The following is an 18,147-nucleotide window of genomic DNA, read 5'->3' on the forward strand; positions in this document are numbered from 1 at the left end:
AGATTTTCAACTCTTGGTAATGTGTCATATATAATAAACCAATTTCTTTAAGATGTGAGCTGTAGAAAATGAGGAAAAAAAGTACATATATGTTTAGCACTGTAGTTTCAATTTTAAAAAGTCAAAGTATAAACGTTGACATTTTTCTCCCAGGAATATTAAGGAATGCTTATCATAAGCAGAACTCTACTGCCCTCTTTTGGGTGAAGAACAGAACACAAGTGCCAGCCTTGCGTGCGATGTCCCTCCTCCAGTAAGTACAGAGGGAAGGTTCTCCCAGCTAGCAGGACACTGGCCCAACATTTGTCACAAACTTTAAATGAATAAGGCTGGGGCTGGAAAGATGGCTCAGTGGTTAAGAGCACTGGCTGCTCTTGCAGAGGTTCTAGGTTCAATTTCCAGCACCCATACGGTACCTAACAACCATCCTTAATTCCAGTTCCAGGGATCCGACACCCTCTCTGACCTCCACGTGCATTCCATGTATGTGGCGCACCTACATTCATTCAGACAAAACACACATACATGTAAATTTTTTTTAAATTCAAACTGACAAATTCTGACTTTAAATTTTTTATTTGATTATAGCTGAAAACAATTGAGCCATATAAACTCAGAACTTTTGTTCTAATTTAATTTAGTGATACTGAAAATTAAAATTTTTAAAAAGTTCCTAGTGTTGTTAGCTATACAATTAAATCCAAAAATGTTTTTAAAATAGCAGAAGTAAAATAAATTAGTTCTCTGTAATTGCTGCCTTCTGGCCACAGTGCATGTTCAGTGACCAAAACCCAAAACCCTGCTATCATTATACAATATTCAAATCTCCTCTGACTAATATTCTATTTTAAAGACTTATTTATCCTTAGAGTGGAAGGAAAGACACAACCTTTGGTTTTCTAATTTAGAACATTTTCTCCCCTCTCTCTAGATCAAGAATAAATTTAGGAAGCAGAGGTATTAAAGAGGTTCCCTTTCCACTACAAAAACATAGACTATTGGGGCTGGAGAGACAGCTAGTCATTAAGAGTACTTTACAACTGCCTATAATTCCAGGTCTAGGGAGATATGATGTCTCAGGCCTCTGTGGGAGTCTATACTCATGTGCACATACCCACTTCATAGATACATACACACATCCACATCGAAAATACTAAAAATTAAAAATATATAGACTATGAAAAGCTGGGGAAGGCTCCAGGCTAAGAGTACTTGCTATTCAAGCATGAGGACCTGAGTTCCAATTTCCAGCTCCCACAGAACTCCTGGCCTTACTGAACATGCTGGTAATTCCAAGAGCTTACTGATTGGCCAGCCTGGCCTAAAAAGCTTCAAATTCAATGGGACCCTATATCGTAGGACTAAAGCTGACAGTGAGAGCTGGATGCCTGCACCCTCTGCTGACCCCTGGCCACGGGCACGCACACACACACACACACACACACACACACACAGAGGCATATACCATACACAAACCACACAAAAATAGACCGTGAGATAGTACTACATATACTCACCATTTCAAAGAAATCCTGATGTTAAGTCTCTAAGCAACCTCTAGCAATACGTATATGCATCAATTTATGCTTTATAAGAGCAAGGACGGGGACATTTTCTTAGCATCCACCTGCAATGTCTTTTTAGGTCCTGGGTTTATTGTAACAAAGCTTTACTGTATAGCCTGGCTAGCCTGTAACTAAACATCCTGTATTAGTCTCCAGAGTGTTGGGATTACAGGTGTGCACCACCATGCCCAGGCTTGCCAACCTGCAATCTTATGAGCACTGAAATTCTTAATTATAAAACGCTTTAACAATTAAACCAATTTTCAATTAAGGAGCCAGGCAATATTGACTTTTCTTTCCAGAACTTTAATGTGTTTTAAGGGAAAACAAAATCTCATTCATTTAACCAATTATTACAAAGAGGGAAAAAGTACAATTCTTTGATTGCAAGTACACTTATAAAATAAGCACACTATTTAAGACAAACAGGAAGGACATTTTAGAAAGTTTTATAAGAGTCTAGTATAGGAAAATCAAGCTGGTACCAAAGCTCCATGCCTACTGACCAGCCTTCCTTCATAGCTCAGGAAAGTTCTATTTACTGGGGAAGAAAGTATTCAGCAACTTTACCCAGTTGTGAGCCCTGAAAGCTTGAAGTACTGGCCTGGCAAGACATGCCCACTAGAGCCCTAAATGTCATGGGAGCAACCAAACACTTTCTGATTGGACTTAAGGCTACTGCACAAGATGGAACTCAGGCCTGATACTGCTAACTGGGCCCCAAGCCTGTGACTGACTAAGTCAAAGGTCCTAGAAGAGAACCCAATACAATTACTCTGCTAAATGGGCAAAGTATTAAGCTGCCCCCTACGTTCTTGTCTTTATACCCATAGATTATTGCATCTCTCAACCTCCACCAGAGAAGCTTCTTTTTGCAATAGATGGTGATTAACAGAGACCCACAACTGGTCAAAGTGCAGAGAATAAAGGTACTCAGTACTAAATAAGACATATATTCCCCTCAAGGCTCAGGGATCACTGTAGAAATTGGGGCAGAAAGACTGAAAGGCCAGAGTTACAAGCATCTATAATGAAACGTTATTTGCTGAGCATGACAGGACCATGGCACCTGAGCTCACAGCAGTTGTGACCAAATGCACAAGACCTGCACAAGATGAAGCCAGGCAAAATTCCAGCATGGACCAGGGTGGGGTGGGGTGGGGGCCTCATAAAGTCCTACCCTGTCTGGGGAGCTATTGGTAAGGGATGACTGCTGAGGGAGGAAAAGGCAGTTTTCTTCAGGGACGTGGGCCTTGAAAGGCTGCCCACACTTCAGTAGATGGTCCTACACCCATGCCCGTACTGGCAGCACCAAGTGGATGCAGTGAGTTTTAAAGAGAGAGAGAGAGAACATATGAAGTTGGGACAGAAAGTGGTGGTGGTGGGAATAGTGATAGGGGAGAAACTGGAGAGGACAGAATAGGAGTGGATTTGATCCAAATACATTATATGTACATATGAAATTCTCAATAGAGAATCCCATCTAAAAGAAGCCAAATAAAATATGTAGAAATGATGAAAGCAGTTTAGCCAACCTATACATTTTCACCTATTGTCCCAGGTGCACTAACAACCTACTGTCCTAGCTCATAAACAAAGCTTCAAATTACTTTTTCATCCAAATTAATTGGTCATATTAGCAAAAACAGCATAAGTCTCACCTGGGCACATTTTTGAAAAAGCCTTAAACATGAAATCAAGCAAACCTGGCACTTGATATAATGAAAATGGCACATTTAGAAGGAGCTGTAATGCAGCAGGTTCTAGACTTCACGGGAACATCTGTACCTGTTCCATACCTGATCCTCACAGCACTGTGAGGGAGGAAAGACAACCATGTTCCCTGTTATTGAAGAGACAGCTAAGATGACCTGTTCTAAATCACAGTCTGATGAGTTGCAGGAATACATTATTAATGGCATTGTGGTCTAGTGCATGGTTTCCTGTTGGTAGACTTCCTTTTCTCTCCGCATTAAGATATGATTCAAGAACTAAAACAAGTACAAATTCCTTCATGTCTGGCAACACTCCCTTCCCAATGTGGTGAGAGCAAAGTCAGCTCAAGAGTTCCCCTCTTCTACATGAGTCACAGTAAAACACTGGGATACAGCTGACAGAGGAAGGGGGGAAATGATCTGAAAGATCCTGATAGGGTAAGGTTCCGCCAAAGCCTAGAATAAACTGTAACGAACTGAAAACAATGTTCGTTCTGAAAGCTAATATTCAATAGGGTAAACAGAATAGAAAGGTTGGAAACTTTCATCTTAATAGTTCAAAGTGTTTGGCACACCTCCATGTAAGTAATTATAATTCCCCTAAAATATCCTTGAGGTAGATAAGCATTAGGAATGTACTGAGTTCATGCTATAAAGAGGGAAAAAGAAAAAACAAACATCCAGGAAATACTGAGGAAGGACTTATTGCTAACACTAATTTTTAAAAAAAAAATAGTACACTTACCTGTGAAACTTTCTTTTAGTAAAGTGCTTAGATGCTGGTTAGTTTATTTTTACTTTTAAAGGTTGACATGAAGCATCTTAAAACTAAAGAACCCCAAACAACCTGGGCCTTATAGTTTAAAGGCCTCAAAATTCAGACAGTCTCTAAGTTCTTGGGCCTTCTCTACCTGGATCATGCTGTCTCCTTCTCATCTGGCCAACTTCCACTGAGTTTTTAAGTCTGAGCCCAGCTGCTGTCACCTGTGGTCTCCTTGACCTTATGGCCGTCATGGGGCCCAGTGCCCTCCTCCTGCTGCATCCTCACTGTGCTAGCTTGACTCCCTCTGGGACATAAGCTGCTCCAAAGGCAGACAAAGCTGCTTCCTGCCTGCAAGGTGCTCTGGGTGTGCCAAGTTAGTCATCAGCCCACCTGACTCAAAACCTCTCACACGGTTCATTTTATATACATTAAATGAACCAGAGGTTTCCAGTTCTTATGATAGGAACCCATTTCTAACCCGGAAAGAGTTAATCTACCAGGGAAAATAACTTGATTACAATCTCAGCGCCCTTCATGACCCCATTTTTAACATTTTTCTCATTAACAATTGCTTATGTGATATAGCTCAGTGCTAGAGCACTTGCCTAGCATGCATAGAGCCATGGGTTCAATCCCAGGACCACCAAAAGAACCTCCCAAATCCGTATGTACTTAGTATGCAATAAGAAGTCCCAAGAACCACAACAAAATACACACAAAAAAAAGTTTCTGGTAGAAAAAGTAAAAATAAACTCTGTGCTTGAGCACTTTTGAACACACTGGATCTGAGGATCTGAACTGCTATTTGAAGTACCTACAGGAAAAAGCCACTAAGTCCCCAAAGCATGGACATGGCTACTCCACGGGACATACTTCTGTACTTGTTTTGCCCCAATTTCTGCTACGTAGACTGCTCCTGTCTTACTGTCGACTTCTAATAGATGTGGCAGAACTTGATCCGCTAGCTGGATGGTGCTGATGACAGAGCAGTTGCCGATGCTTCCCGCTGGCGGGGCAGCCAACACTGTCAGCCTGCTGAGGTTCAGCTGTGCCACAACCATGTACTTCCCATCTGGAGTGAATCTAAGAAGAAAGGCATGTCAATAGTAACTGCTCTTTCAATGTTTCTGTTTTCTACAAGGCTGAATAACAGAAGGCATTTACTGCCTGAACAGGTCCTTTAAAATTTGAAGTTGTGCCTAATTCTGTTGAGGTAGAGACCTGTGATGGTGCACACAGTTAAAGATAAGCCTGCATTAAAAAACACAATCTAAAAGCCAGTGTCATAGTGTTAAACAAAATGAAACGAAGAATCAGAAGTTGGCTAGGTCAACCAGTACAGACTCAAAGTTAAGAGTCTCCTTCTCTGACTAAAAATCACCCAGTGGCTGCGGTGGGTACTGACTGAGCATACATTACTTCTGAAACTGCAACTCCACAGAACACTGGGAGTTTTAACTATTTTCTCTTTGTCTAGACTTTGAAAATCTCAGACACCAAATTTCTTTGGACACTTGTTTCCTTCCATTTTCCCTGCTTAGAATTAACAATAAATACTTCAAACTCCCAGGTGGTTCTTGAGAGGAACTAAAATGAACATTTTAAAGTGAACAGAAATGATTACCTGACTGAAGAAGGGCCCTCCTCTGTGAAACAGTTATCCCATGCTCCCAGCCACTCTCCAGTGTCTTTATCAAACACTTGGAGTCTTTTATTTCCTCGGTCAGCAACCCACACCTGAGAAACCAAACACATGTCAACGGGAAGAGGGCCGCAATACGAGAAGAAACACAAGTATTTGCTTTTATTAGTCACACACATCATCCCAGTTAGTACTGAGCAGACACAAAGAAGAAGGTATTACTAAATTCCATTTTCAGATGAAGAAGTTCAGGAAGATTAAAGGCCTTCTCTGAAAAACACTTCCAAGTGAGAGCTCTACAGCCTATGGTCATCTGTCTTGGCTCAAAACCCATAGGGCTGTCGACTACATTAAACGTGCAAGTAAATAAAATCCCTGCATCCTCCATAGTGTGCAGAAGAAAGATTAGAGACACTGACAAGGGGCGGCATTCATCCACTCTTCTAACAATCGTCATTTCCATGCAAAGGGCCTACTTGTTATCTTAAGCCAAGTAGCAAGACAAAACAAAGTAGCCTTGCTCTACAGAGGCTCAGCACAGGAAGAGGTGAGGTGTTTATTCATTCACGTTGGAGAATCACTAAGCCTGAATCTGTCATTACCAAGGTATGTTCAAAGTATGGAACCCAACACTTGAGTAAGAGGAAGCTTGGGCATGTTAGTAACACGTAAGTATAGAAGGTTTAATTCAGATTTTTTACTGGCTATAAGGAGTTACTAAGGCACTACTGGTATAAAACAGGAAGTTAGATTCATTCTCAATGACATTCCATGCACAGTACAGGTGCAGCTTACAGCACAAAAACCTCATCCCCTTCAGGTCCTATGGATTTCTTGGCTTTGTGAATTCAGTGACTATTTCTTCAGGGTGACCCTGACTTCATCTTGTCAGTGTGTATGAATTTCCAATAGAAACAACAAAAGGTTGATGCCCAAATAAGGAATGATCCTGAGGCTTTTCCTGATCTGTGATTCTTCACTAGGGATGGCCTGCTCAGGGATTTGGCCATTACTGCCTAAAATGACCAAAGAAGAAATTTTACATCTTACAATGAAATGATACTCCACTTTTTCATCTTTCTCAGTACTCAACACATTCTGATTATGGGAAATACTACTTAAGAAATAGTACACCCAGGGGCTGGAGAGACGGCTCAGCAGTTAAGAGCACTGGCTGCTTTTGAAGAGGACCCAGCTTCGATTTCCAGCACCCACATGGCAGCTAACAACTGTCTGAAACTCCAGTTCCAGGGGAATATGATGCCCTCTTCTGACCTCCTGGGACATTGCATGACACAGGTGTACTTACATACATTCAGGTGATACACTCACACACAGACACATACACACACACAAATAATAATAATAAACAAAATAAGAAATACTATATCCAGAGGTCTAGAGAAATGGCTCCATACTTAAGAGCACTGGCTGCTCTTGAAGAGGACCCAAGTTCAGTTCCCAGCATCCACATAACAGTTAACAATGTCCATAACTCCATTTCTGCCCTCCACAGACACCGTAGGACACAGGTGCACTTACATACAAGCAAGCAATACGCTCATACACATAAAATAAAAAAAAAATACATCCTTAACTCTGCAGTAAATTAACTTTCCATAAAGGATCCTGGTGGTGATTAAATGAGTCAGTTATATACAATGCTTAAAACAGCACTGCTGCTGTCAAGAACCACCAGTGTGTATGGCAGGGGCAGAGCTCAGAGGCAGATGGCTTGCCAGGCATGTGCAAAGCTGTAGGTTGTATCCCCACAGCAGAAACAAGAGAAAATCCACAAGTAGAAAACCCACTGTCTTTCATCGCTCATCAGTGTTTCACTGCTCCTCCAAATGATCGCCAGGCTGTAGGGACATTCCTCATCAGGGTGAATTCACTCAGGTCTAGACTATGCTATGCAAAGCAGACCTTTTTTGTCTTTTTTGAGCAGGATCTCCCTGTAGCTCTAACTAGCTTGGAACTCACTATGTTGACGAGACTGGCCTGGATCTCAGAGATCTGCCTGCCTCTTCCTCTGAGTGCTGGGATTAAAAGAGTTCAGCACTATGCTCCACTTTGGACTTTCTTTTTTTAAGCCCACAATAGGACTAGTTAATCAAACTCAGGATAATGTATTAAACCAGAACTCTAACTTTCTAGCTCTCAGTGTATATACCAAGTTCATCTGGTCAGTTAAACTTGCTGCAGTTGATAGGAGATTTAATGGTCAATTCTTACTGTCAACTTATGAAGTCAAAGCATACTTAGAAGGTTGTTCACTGTGCACAGAACCAGAGGTGGAAATGGCTTAAATGTCTAACAGCTTAAAGGCAAGCTGCCTGACCTAGTCACTGAGCATCAAGACATTTACTTATTTAACACATACCTATGACTACTTTGTGGGAGGCATGGAGCCTACCACCTGTTTGTGGGAGGTATGTGAGCCTACCACCTGTTATGGGTTCAGATACACAGCAGCCCTGCCCCCTCACCAAGAGGGCCTCATGGTTCTGCAAGCCCCTGAGAAAAGCACCTTGGTCTTTGAAGTCAAAAGCAGACTTTTCTCTGTAGTTTGGTCAGCACAGCAGGCTTCCCCTTTGATCTCTAAAGGAGGCAGGTTTTAACAGAGTGTCATTGCCCCCCCCCCACACCTAACCTTTAAAAAAATATATCTTCCCACCTTCTGCATCCCCTGAAGCCTCCCTCTATAAAAGATCCCAGCTCACGACCCAGGGGCAGACATTTTCCCTACCCAGAAGGGAATCTGTCCCATGTGTTCCTTTGCTAATAAACTCTGTTCCACTGGAGTTTTATCTGTGTCCTGGTGTTTCCTCCCAATCAACCGGATTCATCCATTGCCTACTTCAACTATCACTACCAATAGAGGGAGAGCCACAAATGAGCATAACACAGCATGGAAGAGACTGTACCGGAGAAGCACAGTCACCACAGGAGAACAAGTAGAGAATTTAATCCGCATTTCTCATGGAGATCTGCTTGTTGGAAGGTAAGCCCTAAGAAGCAGTTCTCTGCTTAAAGTGAGTAAAAGCAAAAGAGGTGGAAAAGAGGGAAATGAATTGAGGTCACTGGTGGAAGGATTCTGTTCCCACATAGAACTAAGGAGAACAGGAATTGGACTACATGGCTCTTTTTCAAACTTTCAGGATAAACTTCTACCATTCATTCCCCTCTTACCATCAGCACCCTGGAAATACATCAAATACTTAAGAGTTTTCCTAGTAAGAAGGCAATACTTCCTTTCAGGTCATTATATTTGGATTCATTATTTGTTCCTTTTGTCATTTAATAGCTATGGAAAATCTATTTTGCTCATTTCTAAGTACTTGGGGAACCTCTTCGGCATAAGGTCCAAATATTTTAAAAGTATGTGTGCGTGCCCAGCTCCAGAGGACTGTCCAGACATGCCTGTTATAGTTTCAATTGTCATCTTGACGCAACCCAGAATCACCTAGGAAGATTCTCAAAGACAGACTGTCTACATCAAGTTGGCCTGTAGGCATGTCTGTGGATTGTCTTGATTGCTTTAATTGATGTGGGCAGACTCAGCCCTCTGTGGGTGGCACCATTCCCAAGACAGGGGTCCTGGAATGTGTAAGACTGGGGAAATGAGCAGGCCAGCACACCTACGCATTCATGTCTCTCTGCTCTTCACAGTGAAGTGTTTGCAGGGCCTGTCTCGCTTTTGCTTTCTCCCTGAAGTTGTTTTCATTAGGTATTTTATCACAGCAACAGAAATGAAATAAAACACCTAACAGCACACACATGCTCACACCCAGACACACACACTGAGACATGCATGCACACTCTGCATTTTTACCCGGCCAACTGAGTCAAGTGTCACACTGTGAGGTATGTTGAACTTAGCAGGTCCCGTTCCATTTTCTCCACGCAGCCAAAGGATCAAGAAATCTATAAATGGTGAATATGTAGGATTACTGCAACATATAGAATATCTTATGCACCTGCATGTTATATTTTGTCATGCAAATATATGTAATTACACAGACTTCATGACGCTTTCCTGGTTTTCTGTCTATATGTCTAACTCCTACAGTCCTTCAAACAATCTATTTCTTTATCTCTGCCTGAATTTTTCATGACTTCAACATCATTGGTTAGGATTCATGTCACCCTTTCCTTAGAATCAGTTCCCTTTCCTTGCTTAAAAATTCCCTTCTAGGGGCTGGAGAGATGGATAAGCAGCTAAGAGCATTGACTGCTCTTGCAGAGGACCTACGTTCGATTCCCAGCACACATACACGGTGGCTAACAACCGTCTGTAATTCCAGTTCCAGGGGATCCGATGCCTTCTTCTGACCTCCATGGGCACTGCATGACACAGATACATTTGCATACATGCAGGCAATATACTCATACAAACAAAAGAGAAATAATAAATAAAATATATTTTAAAAACTCACTTCTTTGTTCATTTGTTCTTTGTCCAGAGAAAGAGAATCTTGCTATGTAGTCCTGGCTAGCCTGGTATTATACAGTACAGGCTGGTCTCAAACTAGGCAATCCTTCTGTCCCAGTCTCCTGAGTATAGGGATTACAGTTGTGTGCCACAACACCCAGCTGTTAAGTTTTTATAGTCTGTATCCCTCTAATGGGTTGAACTCTGTTCCTTCAAAAATACATGCCCACACCCTAACCCCTTATATCTATGAATGTGACCTTTGGATACAGAGTTTTCACAGATGAAACTGGGTTAGAGATCTTGAGACTGTCTTGGATTTAGAGTAGGCCCCAAGTCCTTATAAAACTTGTAAAAGGGAGATTTGAGACACAGAGATACAGACTGGGCCACGTGACAAAGGCAGGGCTCAGAGCTATGCTGACATACCAAGGAATGCCTGAAGAGAGAGGAGGCAAGGAAGGCTCTCCCGTGGAGCCTTTAGTGGGAGCTTCAACCCCCAGCCATTTCAGACTTCTGGATTCCAAAACTTTGACAATAAATTTCTATTGTTTAGAGTTAACCTTGTTTGTAGCATTTTTTTTTTTCCACAGCTGCCCTAGCGGATAATACACCAATATTCAAACTGTCCCCTAACTTGGTTCTTTCTTCATTTCTGATGCCTGCTTTACCCCATCCTGCCTCTCTTTGTTAAAGACTAAATTCATTACTAAGTGCTAACTACACAGCTTCCAAAGGACACAGTTCACAAGAAGCAGATTCTGATACCATTTCGTGTGCTATAAAAACTGCTTTGGAATATCTCTTACTAAAAAACCCTTCAGACTGCTGGCAAAATACTTCTAAATCCCTCAGACAAGCTTTTGAAGACATTTCATATTTCCTTTGCCACTGCTGAGAGCATTCCTTCCAGCTCCTTTCCTGCGCAGGACCACTGCAGCTCCCACACAGGCCAGCCTCCTCTGGAGCTCTGCCTACCCCAAGCGCGGTCAAGGACTGTTTCAGGACTGCTGCTCTGCTTCTCCAACTTGGTTCTGCCTTGTAGTTCCTACCTTATTTAGAAATCTCTGTCATAGGTTTTATTTGTTTTATCCATGAAGGACCTGCCTCTGTGGTTGCTACTGAGGACCCACAGCAGGGCAGTAGAGAGGTCTTGCTCTTAGCCTACAGGAAACCTAACTGGGGACTTGTGCTAGTTAATTTTTGTTAACTTGACACAAACTCACAAACTGGAGTCACTTGGGAAGAGGGAACTTCAATTTAAAAATATTCTCCATCAGACTGGCCTGTGGGGCATTTTCTTGATTGCTGATTGATGTAGGAGGGCCTAGCCTACTGTGGGCGGTGCCATCCCTGGGTGGGTGGGCCTGTGCTGTAAGAATGGTAGCAGAACACAAGCTAGGGAAATAAGCCAGTAAGCAGCATTTCTCTATCTGCTTCATTCAGCTCCTGTCTCCAGGTTTCTGCCCTGAGTTCCTGCCTTGGATTCCCTCAGTGATGGACTATGACTGGAACTGTAGGCCAAATAAACCCTTTCTTCCTCAAGCTGCTCTTGGTCAGTGTTTTATCACAACATAAAGCGAACTATGACAGAACTACAACAGATTCCAGATTCCTGATAGCCCCTTTATAAACTGGAGAGCATACTTACTTATCTCTTGACCTCTTATAAATTCTAAATTCTCCAGTTCCTTCAGAGGAAACTCCTGGCCTCTGGTGAAGAACAGGTATGCCAGCAATCCCACCATCTACTTTTCCATTTTATCCATGTGTTTAGTCCTTCACACAGACTCATATACAACATGGTCATAGCATTATGCCAAGTAGCAAGCAAATTAAACCCAATTTATAAAATATCTTTATAGGCTAGAGAGATGGCTCAGCGGTTAAGAGCACTAGCTGCTCTTGCAGAGGATCTAAGTTTGAATCCCAGCACCCACATGGTGGGTAACAACCCTCCGTAACTCCAGTTCCAGGGGATCTGACGCCCTCTTCTGATCTCCATGGGCATTGTATGACACAGGTGCACTTACATACACACATGTAATGCACTCATACACATAAAAATAAAATAATAAATATTAAGAAAATAATATCCTGGGGCTGGAGAGATGGCTCAGAGCGTAAGAACATTGGCTGTTCTTGCAGAAGAACCTGGTTCAAATCCCAGCACCTACATGACAGCTAACAACTGTCCGTAACTCCAGATCCACAGGATCTGATGGCCTCTTCTGTCCTCTGTAAGTGCACAACACGGGTGCACTTACCTACATACAGGCAATACACTCATACACATAAAAATAATAAATATAAAAAAAAATCCTTGCAATCATACAAAGTTAAAGCACATACCTTGAGACAGTTTGATCAATCTGTTATTCAATCCCCCATCTCCATCCACGATGTAGATACTCCCCGTGTCCTCTACATATAATTCTGCAGGGTTGTCAAACTGCAGGGGATTCAAACCTGTGCCTTTTTTGCCTGGAGTACCCAAGACTTGGACGATATCACCCAAGGAATTGTATTTTTTAACAGTGTGGCCATAGGGTCCTGTATAGGTAGACAAGACTGTCTCACAAGCAAAGTCACACACAACATTCTGTCTTCTAATAAACTGAAAGCAAAGCTTTCACCAGCATGAATTGGAAGTGAGAGCTGATAGTGCACATATTTAATGCTATAGCTGACAACAGACCTTCCTGAGCTATGTCCAAGCTTGTTTATGGATCAAGGTCCCAAATCAGCAGATTCTAAACACAAAAAGTTGACTCTTTACACAGAAGGCTTAGGATGCTAAGGATTTGTATAGTTTTCTTTTTTAATCTTACAGTCTTGAAAAAGCATTGCTATCAAAGAAATCCAAGAAGCAACTATAAAATAAACAACTTACACTCTAAGCCATTATTTCAATCAGTCATTTACAGATCTTAAACTTTAGTAAGTCAAAAAAATTCTCTATAATTAACAGTTTTAAAAATTAATTTTCTCTTAGTAGAAACAAATTCAAGATTGAACTTACTGACCTTTCTTTCTTAAGAGAAAAAGAATCTTTGAGTTAAAATGACCTTATAAGCTAAAGAATAAGGTAATCAGAGATATGGGCTAGAGAGATGGCTCAGCAATTAAGAGTACTGGCTGATCTTGCAGAGGACCTGGGTTCAATTCCCAGCATCCACATGACTGCTAACAACCACCCATAACTCCAGTTCTAGGGGACTCCAACACTCTCCTCTGATCTCCAAGGGCACTGCACGACATGGGTGCACTTACATACATGCAGGCAATACACTCATACACATAAAATAAAGATAAAAAAGAAAATATATTTTAAAAGGAAAGGTAAGCAGAAATATTTAAATAAGGGAAATCAAGAAGCAGTTTAGCTGGTCAAGCTGAAAGTAGAGAAGGTCACACTAACTGGTAAGTACTCAAAGGACTGACTGATACACCAATCTTACCAGACTTCAGGTGAATCAGCTTGAAATTCAAGTCTAAATGGAAAAATGTTCTTTTACAAGAGAACACAATATTACTAGAGAAAGCACACCTCAAAGTTCCTGAACAATTAGGAAAAGGGATAGAATACTTAAAACTTTTCTAATGGTGACTTCCAGCCATGTCTTTGAGGAAATCAATTCCTTTGAAAAATGGGGGAAAGTATAAAAATAGTTTCTTAGATCTGAGGGTGGGAAAATAAGGTAGAATGGAAAGAGTGAGGATGAGGATGAGGCAGAGAAGGAGGAGGAGGAGGAGGAAGAGCAGGGGAAGATCATCTGTGCTGTTTACTTCTGGGAAGTAGTAAACTTTAAAAAAAATACTTTTAAGATGACATCAACAAAATCAATTAAAGGTAAAGCATTTGACAGTGAATTCTGGGTTTTGGAAGAGTGAAGAATAGTCAAGCCTCTTTACAGTCGTTCATAAACTCTGAGAGACTCTTGAGACTTCTTTTCTAAGCTCAAGGACAATTTTATTAGAATTTAAAAGAAAAACCCTAGGGCGAACAAGAAGGAAGACAGAGAAGAGGAAGAGAGGAAAGCTATGCCGCTGGTAAGCAGCCACAAGGTGAAAGGGGGTGGGGGGATGGCTTGAAAGAAGATTGAGAAAGCCTGGTGTTTGGGGAAGCATTGGCTTCGGCAGGTACCCAAAAGAAGGAAAAAGAGATAAAGAAAATGGAAAAGCTCAGCTTTCACAGCAACACAGCTGTGGTTCCACTGCTACTCTTGAGATTTTTAAGAATTCACCTTCTAAAATAAGTGGGTTATCCACTATTCAAGGCCCAGAAATCTTTTGTATTCTGTGAACAAGTATGGCAATAATCGTATTTAAAAACAAACAAACAAACAACAAACACACCTTTAATCCCAGCACTGCAGAGGCAGGCGGATCCCTGAGTTCAAGGCCAGCCTGGTCTTCATAGTGAGTTTCAGGACAGTTAGCTGGGACTACAGGGAGACTCTGTCTCAAAAGGACCAGAAAAAAAAAAAAAACCCTTGGATTGTGCTAATTCCAAAAACTGGTATGTGAATCAGCCAGTACTGGGAAAGCAGGAGCCCTTCAAGTCAAGAACACAGCTGGGTAAATGGACACTAGAAACACTTTCTGATGGTCTCATTCCATCCTGGGGCAAGGCAGGGTGAGCTGTCTCCAGCATTGCCATTGTCTATGCCAAACCAGCAGCACAGGTACATTTCTGTCTCTGAAAAGTTCCTCTGCAGCTATAACACTCTCAAGTCTATTTTGTCAGTATTGTCTGAAAATATCTGATGGCAGGAAGGTTTCAGACTGCTTAACTCAGTGGAATTTCAAAACTGCTAACATCAGCTTCTGCAAATCTTTTCACTCTGAGCAACAAATTATGGCTTCTTATCACAACCTCTTTCAAGAGACAACTGGAGAGCGTCAAGCAGTCCATTGATTTCCCTTAAAAGATTGTCATTTTATTTGACTTCACAGAGAAGAATGATTATTTTGAGAAAAATAGCAACTGAGGGTTCAAAGAAGGTCTGGGGCTCGAACATGCCTCAGTCCACAGGTAAAACACTTGTGACTCAAGCACGAGGATCTGGTGTTCAGCCCCGGAACCCAAGTTAAAAAAAGACAGGTATGCTGGTGTGGAACTTGTAATCCTGGCACCGGGGAGGTGGAGATAGGAAGGTCTCTGGGGCTCATTAGCTAGTTGGCCTAGGCTACTTGTGAATTTCGGGCCAGTGAGAGACCCTGTATCAAAAAACAAGGTGGACAGCTCCTGAGGAAGGGCACTGAAGTACCTCAGGTGAGAGACAGACAGACAGACAGACAGACAGACACACACACACACACACACACTAGCACTGAAGTACCTCAGGTGAGAGACAGACAGACAGACAGACAGACACACACACACACACACACCATGCAAGTTCCCTTGACAATCTTAAAAGAGGATGATTACAGCCTCCTCATTTAATTTCTTCTACAGGAATGCACTATAAAGTTAGAAGCATGTGATTTTGTGAATTATTAAAGAAATTCTGATTAAAATCAGTATCGCTGATCTTAAAACATACAAGCAAGAACACAGTCAAAGATGTGCTTTCTAGCAAGGTAATTTAGTAGATGATCCCACACATACCACTTCCTACATCTGTGATCCAGACGGACTGTTCATGGGGCGTACTGGAGACAAACATACCATGTGGTGTGTCAACTGTGTAATTCCAGGCTCGTAGGAAATATCCATCCTCTGTGAACACTAATACCTTTGGGATGTTATCCCCTCTCTGAAGGCATACAAAAATAACTGCTTAGACAGAATCACTTTCAAGGAATGGTAATCTTTACTTTGTCAGAGAGAAATCAAAATTAAAGGCTGAGAAATTTAGGAATGTGGAAAAAGCCAACTTCAAAACCTAATAATATTAACATATACTAGACACAAATCCAAAATACTTGAAACCAATTCAGAATAAGTTGCCTAACATAGTACAGATGCACATGGCTACCTAAGGTAGTCAAACAGTCTTTTGTTTCCTTTCTGTTTATTTTCATTCTTTTGGTACTGCTTTGACAGAATGTTCATACATTAAAAAAATAAAATCTCCAAGAGATGGCCAGGCATAAAGCCTGCACCTGACAACCAGTGTTGGATCCCTGGAACCCGGGACTGAAGAACCGAATCCCCAAAGTTATTCTCTGACTTCCACACTCACACTCCGATCTCCCTCGCACACAAAGGCACACATAATAAATGATCGTTTACTTACTTGGGCTACGTAAACCAATCCGTTGAGAGAGTCAGCTGCAACACAGAATGTCGCTCCAGTGAAATATTCTGAATACCTGGGCCAACCCAAATCCAGCCGGTAAAGAACTTGCTCCGTTCTCCAGGAAATGTGGAAAGCAAATTTTCTTGACATCTCAAATAAAATCAAAAGACTCAGATTCAGATTACCCTACACACACACACACACACACACACACACACACACACACACACACGTGGAAAGCAAATTTTTTTGAAATATCAAATAAAATCAAAAGACTCAGATTCAGATTACCACACACACACGCACGCACGCACGCACCTGAATAACCAGAAGTTGGCTGGACTGAAATGACTCCAGATAAGGAGCCAAACGACCACAATAAAAGTCAAAATTAGTCGAGGGTGTGGTTAACGGTGAAGAAAGAAATCCCACATGCATACTTTTTAATACTGAAAGAGAAGATGAGTCGCCACCTGCTGAGCCAAGTGCACGTTTGGGGCGGTGCAGGTGGCGCGCACAGACCTCTGCGCTGCAGCCGCACCGCCACCCACACCCCACAGTCCCCTTCCGGCTCCTCACCGGAGAGCCCCAGAGCTGGGAATGCAAAAGCAGACAGGAAAGCAGCAAGACCGCGCCGGCCGCGCAGACCCAGGTTCTCGCCATGGTGACAGGAGGGGCCAGCCAGGTCGGCAAGTACCGGGGCGGCAGGCCGAGCGGGACCCCCGGGCCCACGCCGTGTCTCGGGACTCTACCCCCGTGAAGCGCAGGCTCTGGATACGGAACCGACGGGAGAACTAGATTCGCTCGAGAACTAGACTCTACGCCCAATTACGGGTGTGCTGGCGTTTCCCGGGTCCCCGCCCCCATGTCTGGTGCCCGACGTCGGACCCAGTGACCTCCCTTCCCCGCCCTGGGGTGGTCCGCGAAGCTGACTTCTCCCAGCCATCAGTATGGCGGCGCCCGCGGATATTCCTGACCCGCTTACTGCTCGTTCTTTTAAATTCAGACTCAGTGATCACAGGACACCACAAAACTCAAAAGTAAGGGGAGGTGATACTAAAGCAATGACTGCAGGCGTTTGAGAAACGCTTCAGTCACACCAGTTTCCGAGGCACTCGGGCATCCGCTATGGATGCCTATATTCCCACACTAGGACCCCCCCCGCCCCCCCGCGACTGGCTTTCAGGCAACTGCAGCCGAAACTGGCGGCGCACAATTGCGTTGACTCAGGGCGACGCTTTCTATTGAAAGTCCCCTGGAGTCGGTGGGGATTTTAGGGAGGCCCGCGCGGAGCGCCGTCTGGTGTGTGCGCTGCGTTCTCCCTTAGTCCCCCTGCACGAGGCTGCATACCCCTTCGCCCGGCTCCCGGAGCGCTCCGGTTGCCGGCCCGCTCCCGGAAGCCTTGGAAACTGGTAACAAAGAGCCTGCCGAACCGCCGGCTGCCGGAGCTGCGGGACCCAGGGGTCGGGCGGAGCGACGGGGCTGAGCTTCAGCCGGACGATGAGTCCGGGATCGCGGCGGTGAGGGCGCGGCCGGCGGCCGAGGCGCTGTGGGGGTCCCAGGCCCGCGCCTCCCACAGCTCCGCACCGGCCTCTCGGCGCGGGACTCCGGGGCCGCGGCGGCGGCGGCGCAGGACGAGTAACCGCACGGTCTTCCCCGGGGCGCCGGGCCTTCGGCGCCCGACCAATCCAGAGTGTTTGCAAAGGCAGGACCCGACTCTGCTGCGAGGTGCCGAAGCTTTGTGTGGAGAAGCTGGTGAAGTCTTTTTGTTTTTAA

At 43.4% G+C, this 18,147-nt stretch overlaps 1 protein-coding gene across 2 annotated transcripts; it reads right to left on the bottom strand.

Moving 5' to 3' along the window:
- Nucleotides 1-1,850: 1,850 nt before the first annotated feature.
- Nucleotides 1,851-17,327, bottom strand: Nhlrc3 (NHL repeat containing 3). Of its 2 annotated transcripts, none has more exons than XM_008849359.3 (7): nt 16,951-17,327; nt 16,369-16,521; nt 15,798-15,885; nt 12,473-12,673; nt 9,521-9,612; nt 5,668-5,780; nt 1,851-5,126 (listed from the first exon to the last, which is right to left on the bottom strand). In XM_008849359.3, the coding sequence occupies exons 1-7, from the start codon at nt 17,032-17,034 to the stop codon at nt 4,874-4,876; spliced, it is 984 nt and encodes a 327-aa protein (XP_008847581.1). In that variant the 5' UTR covers nt 17,035-17,327; the 3' UTR covers nt 1,851-4,873. The 2 variants fall into 2 exon arrangements, with proteins under 2 accessions (XP_008847581.1, XP_008847579.1); XM_008849357.3 differs by having other exon boundaries at nt 15,738-15,885; nt 16,951-17,325.
- Nucleotides 17,328-18,147: the final 820 nt, after the last annotated feature.

The sequence above is a fragment of the Nannospalax galili genome, unplaced genomic scaffold (genome assembly GCF_000622305.1).
Source record: "Nannospalax galili isolate Female #2095 unplaced genomic scaffold, S.galili_v1.0 scaffold264, whole genome shotgun sequence".
Taxonomy (NCBI): domain Eukaryota; kingdom Metazoa; phylum Chordata; class Mammalia; order Rodentia; family Spalacidae; genus Nannospalax; species Nannospalax galili.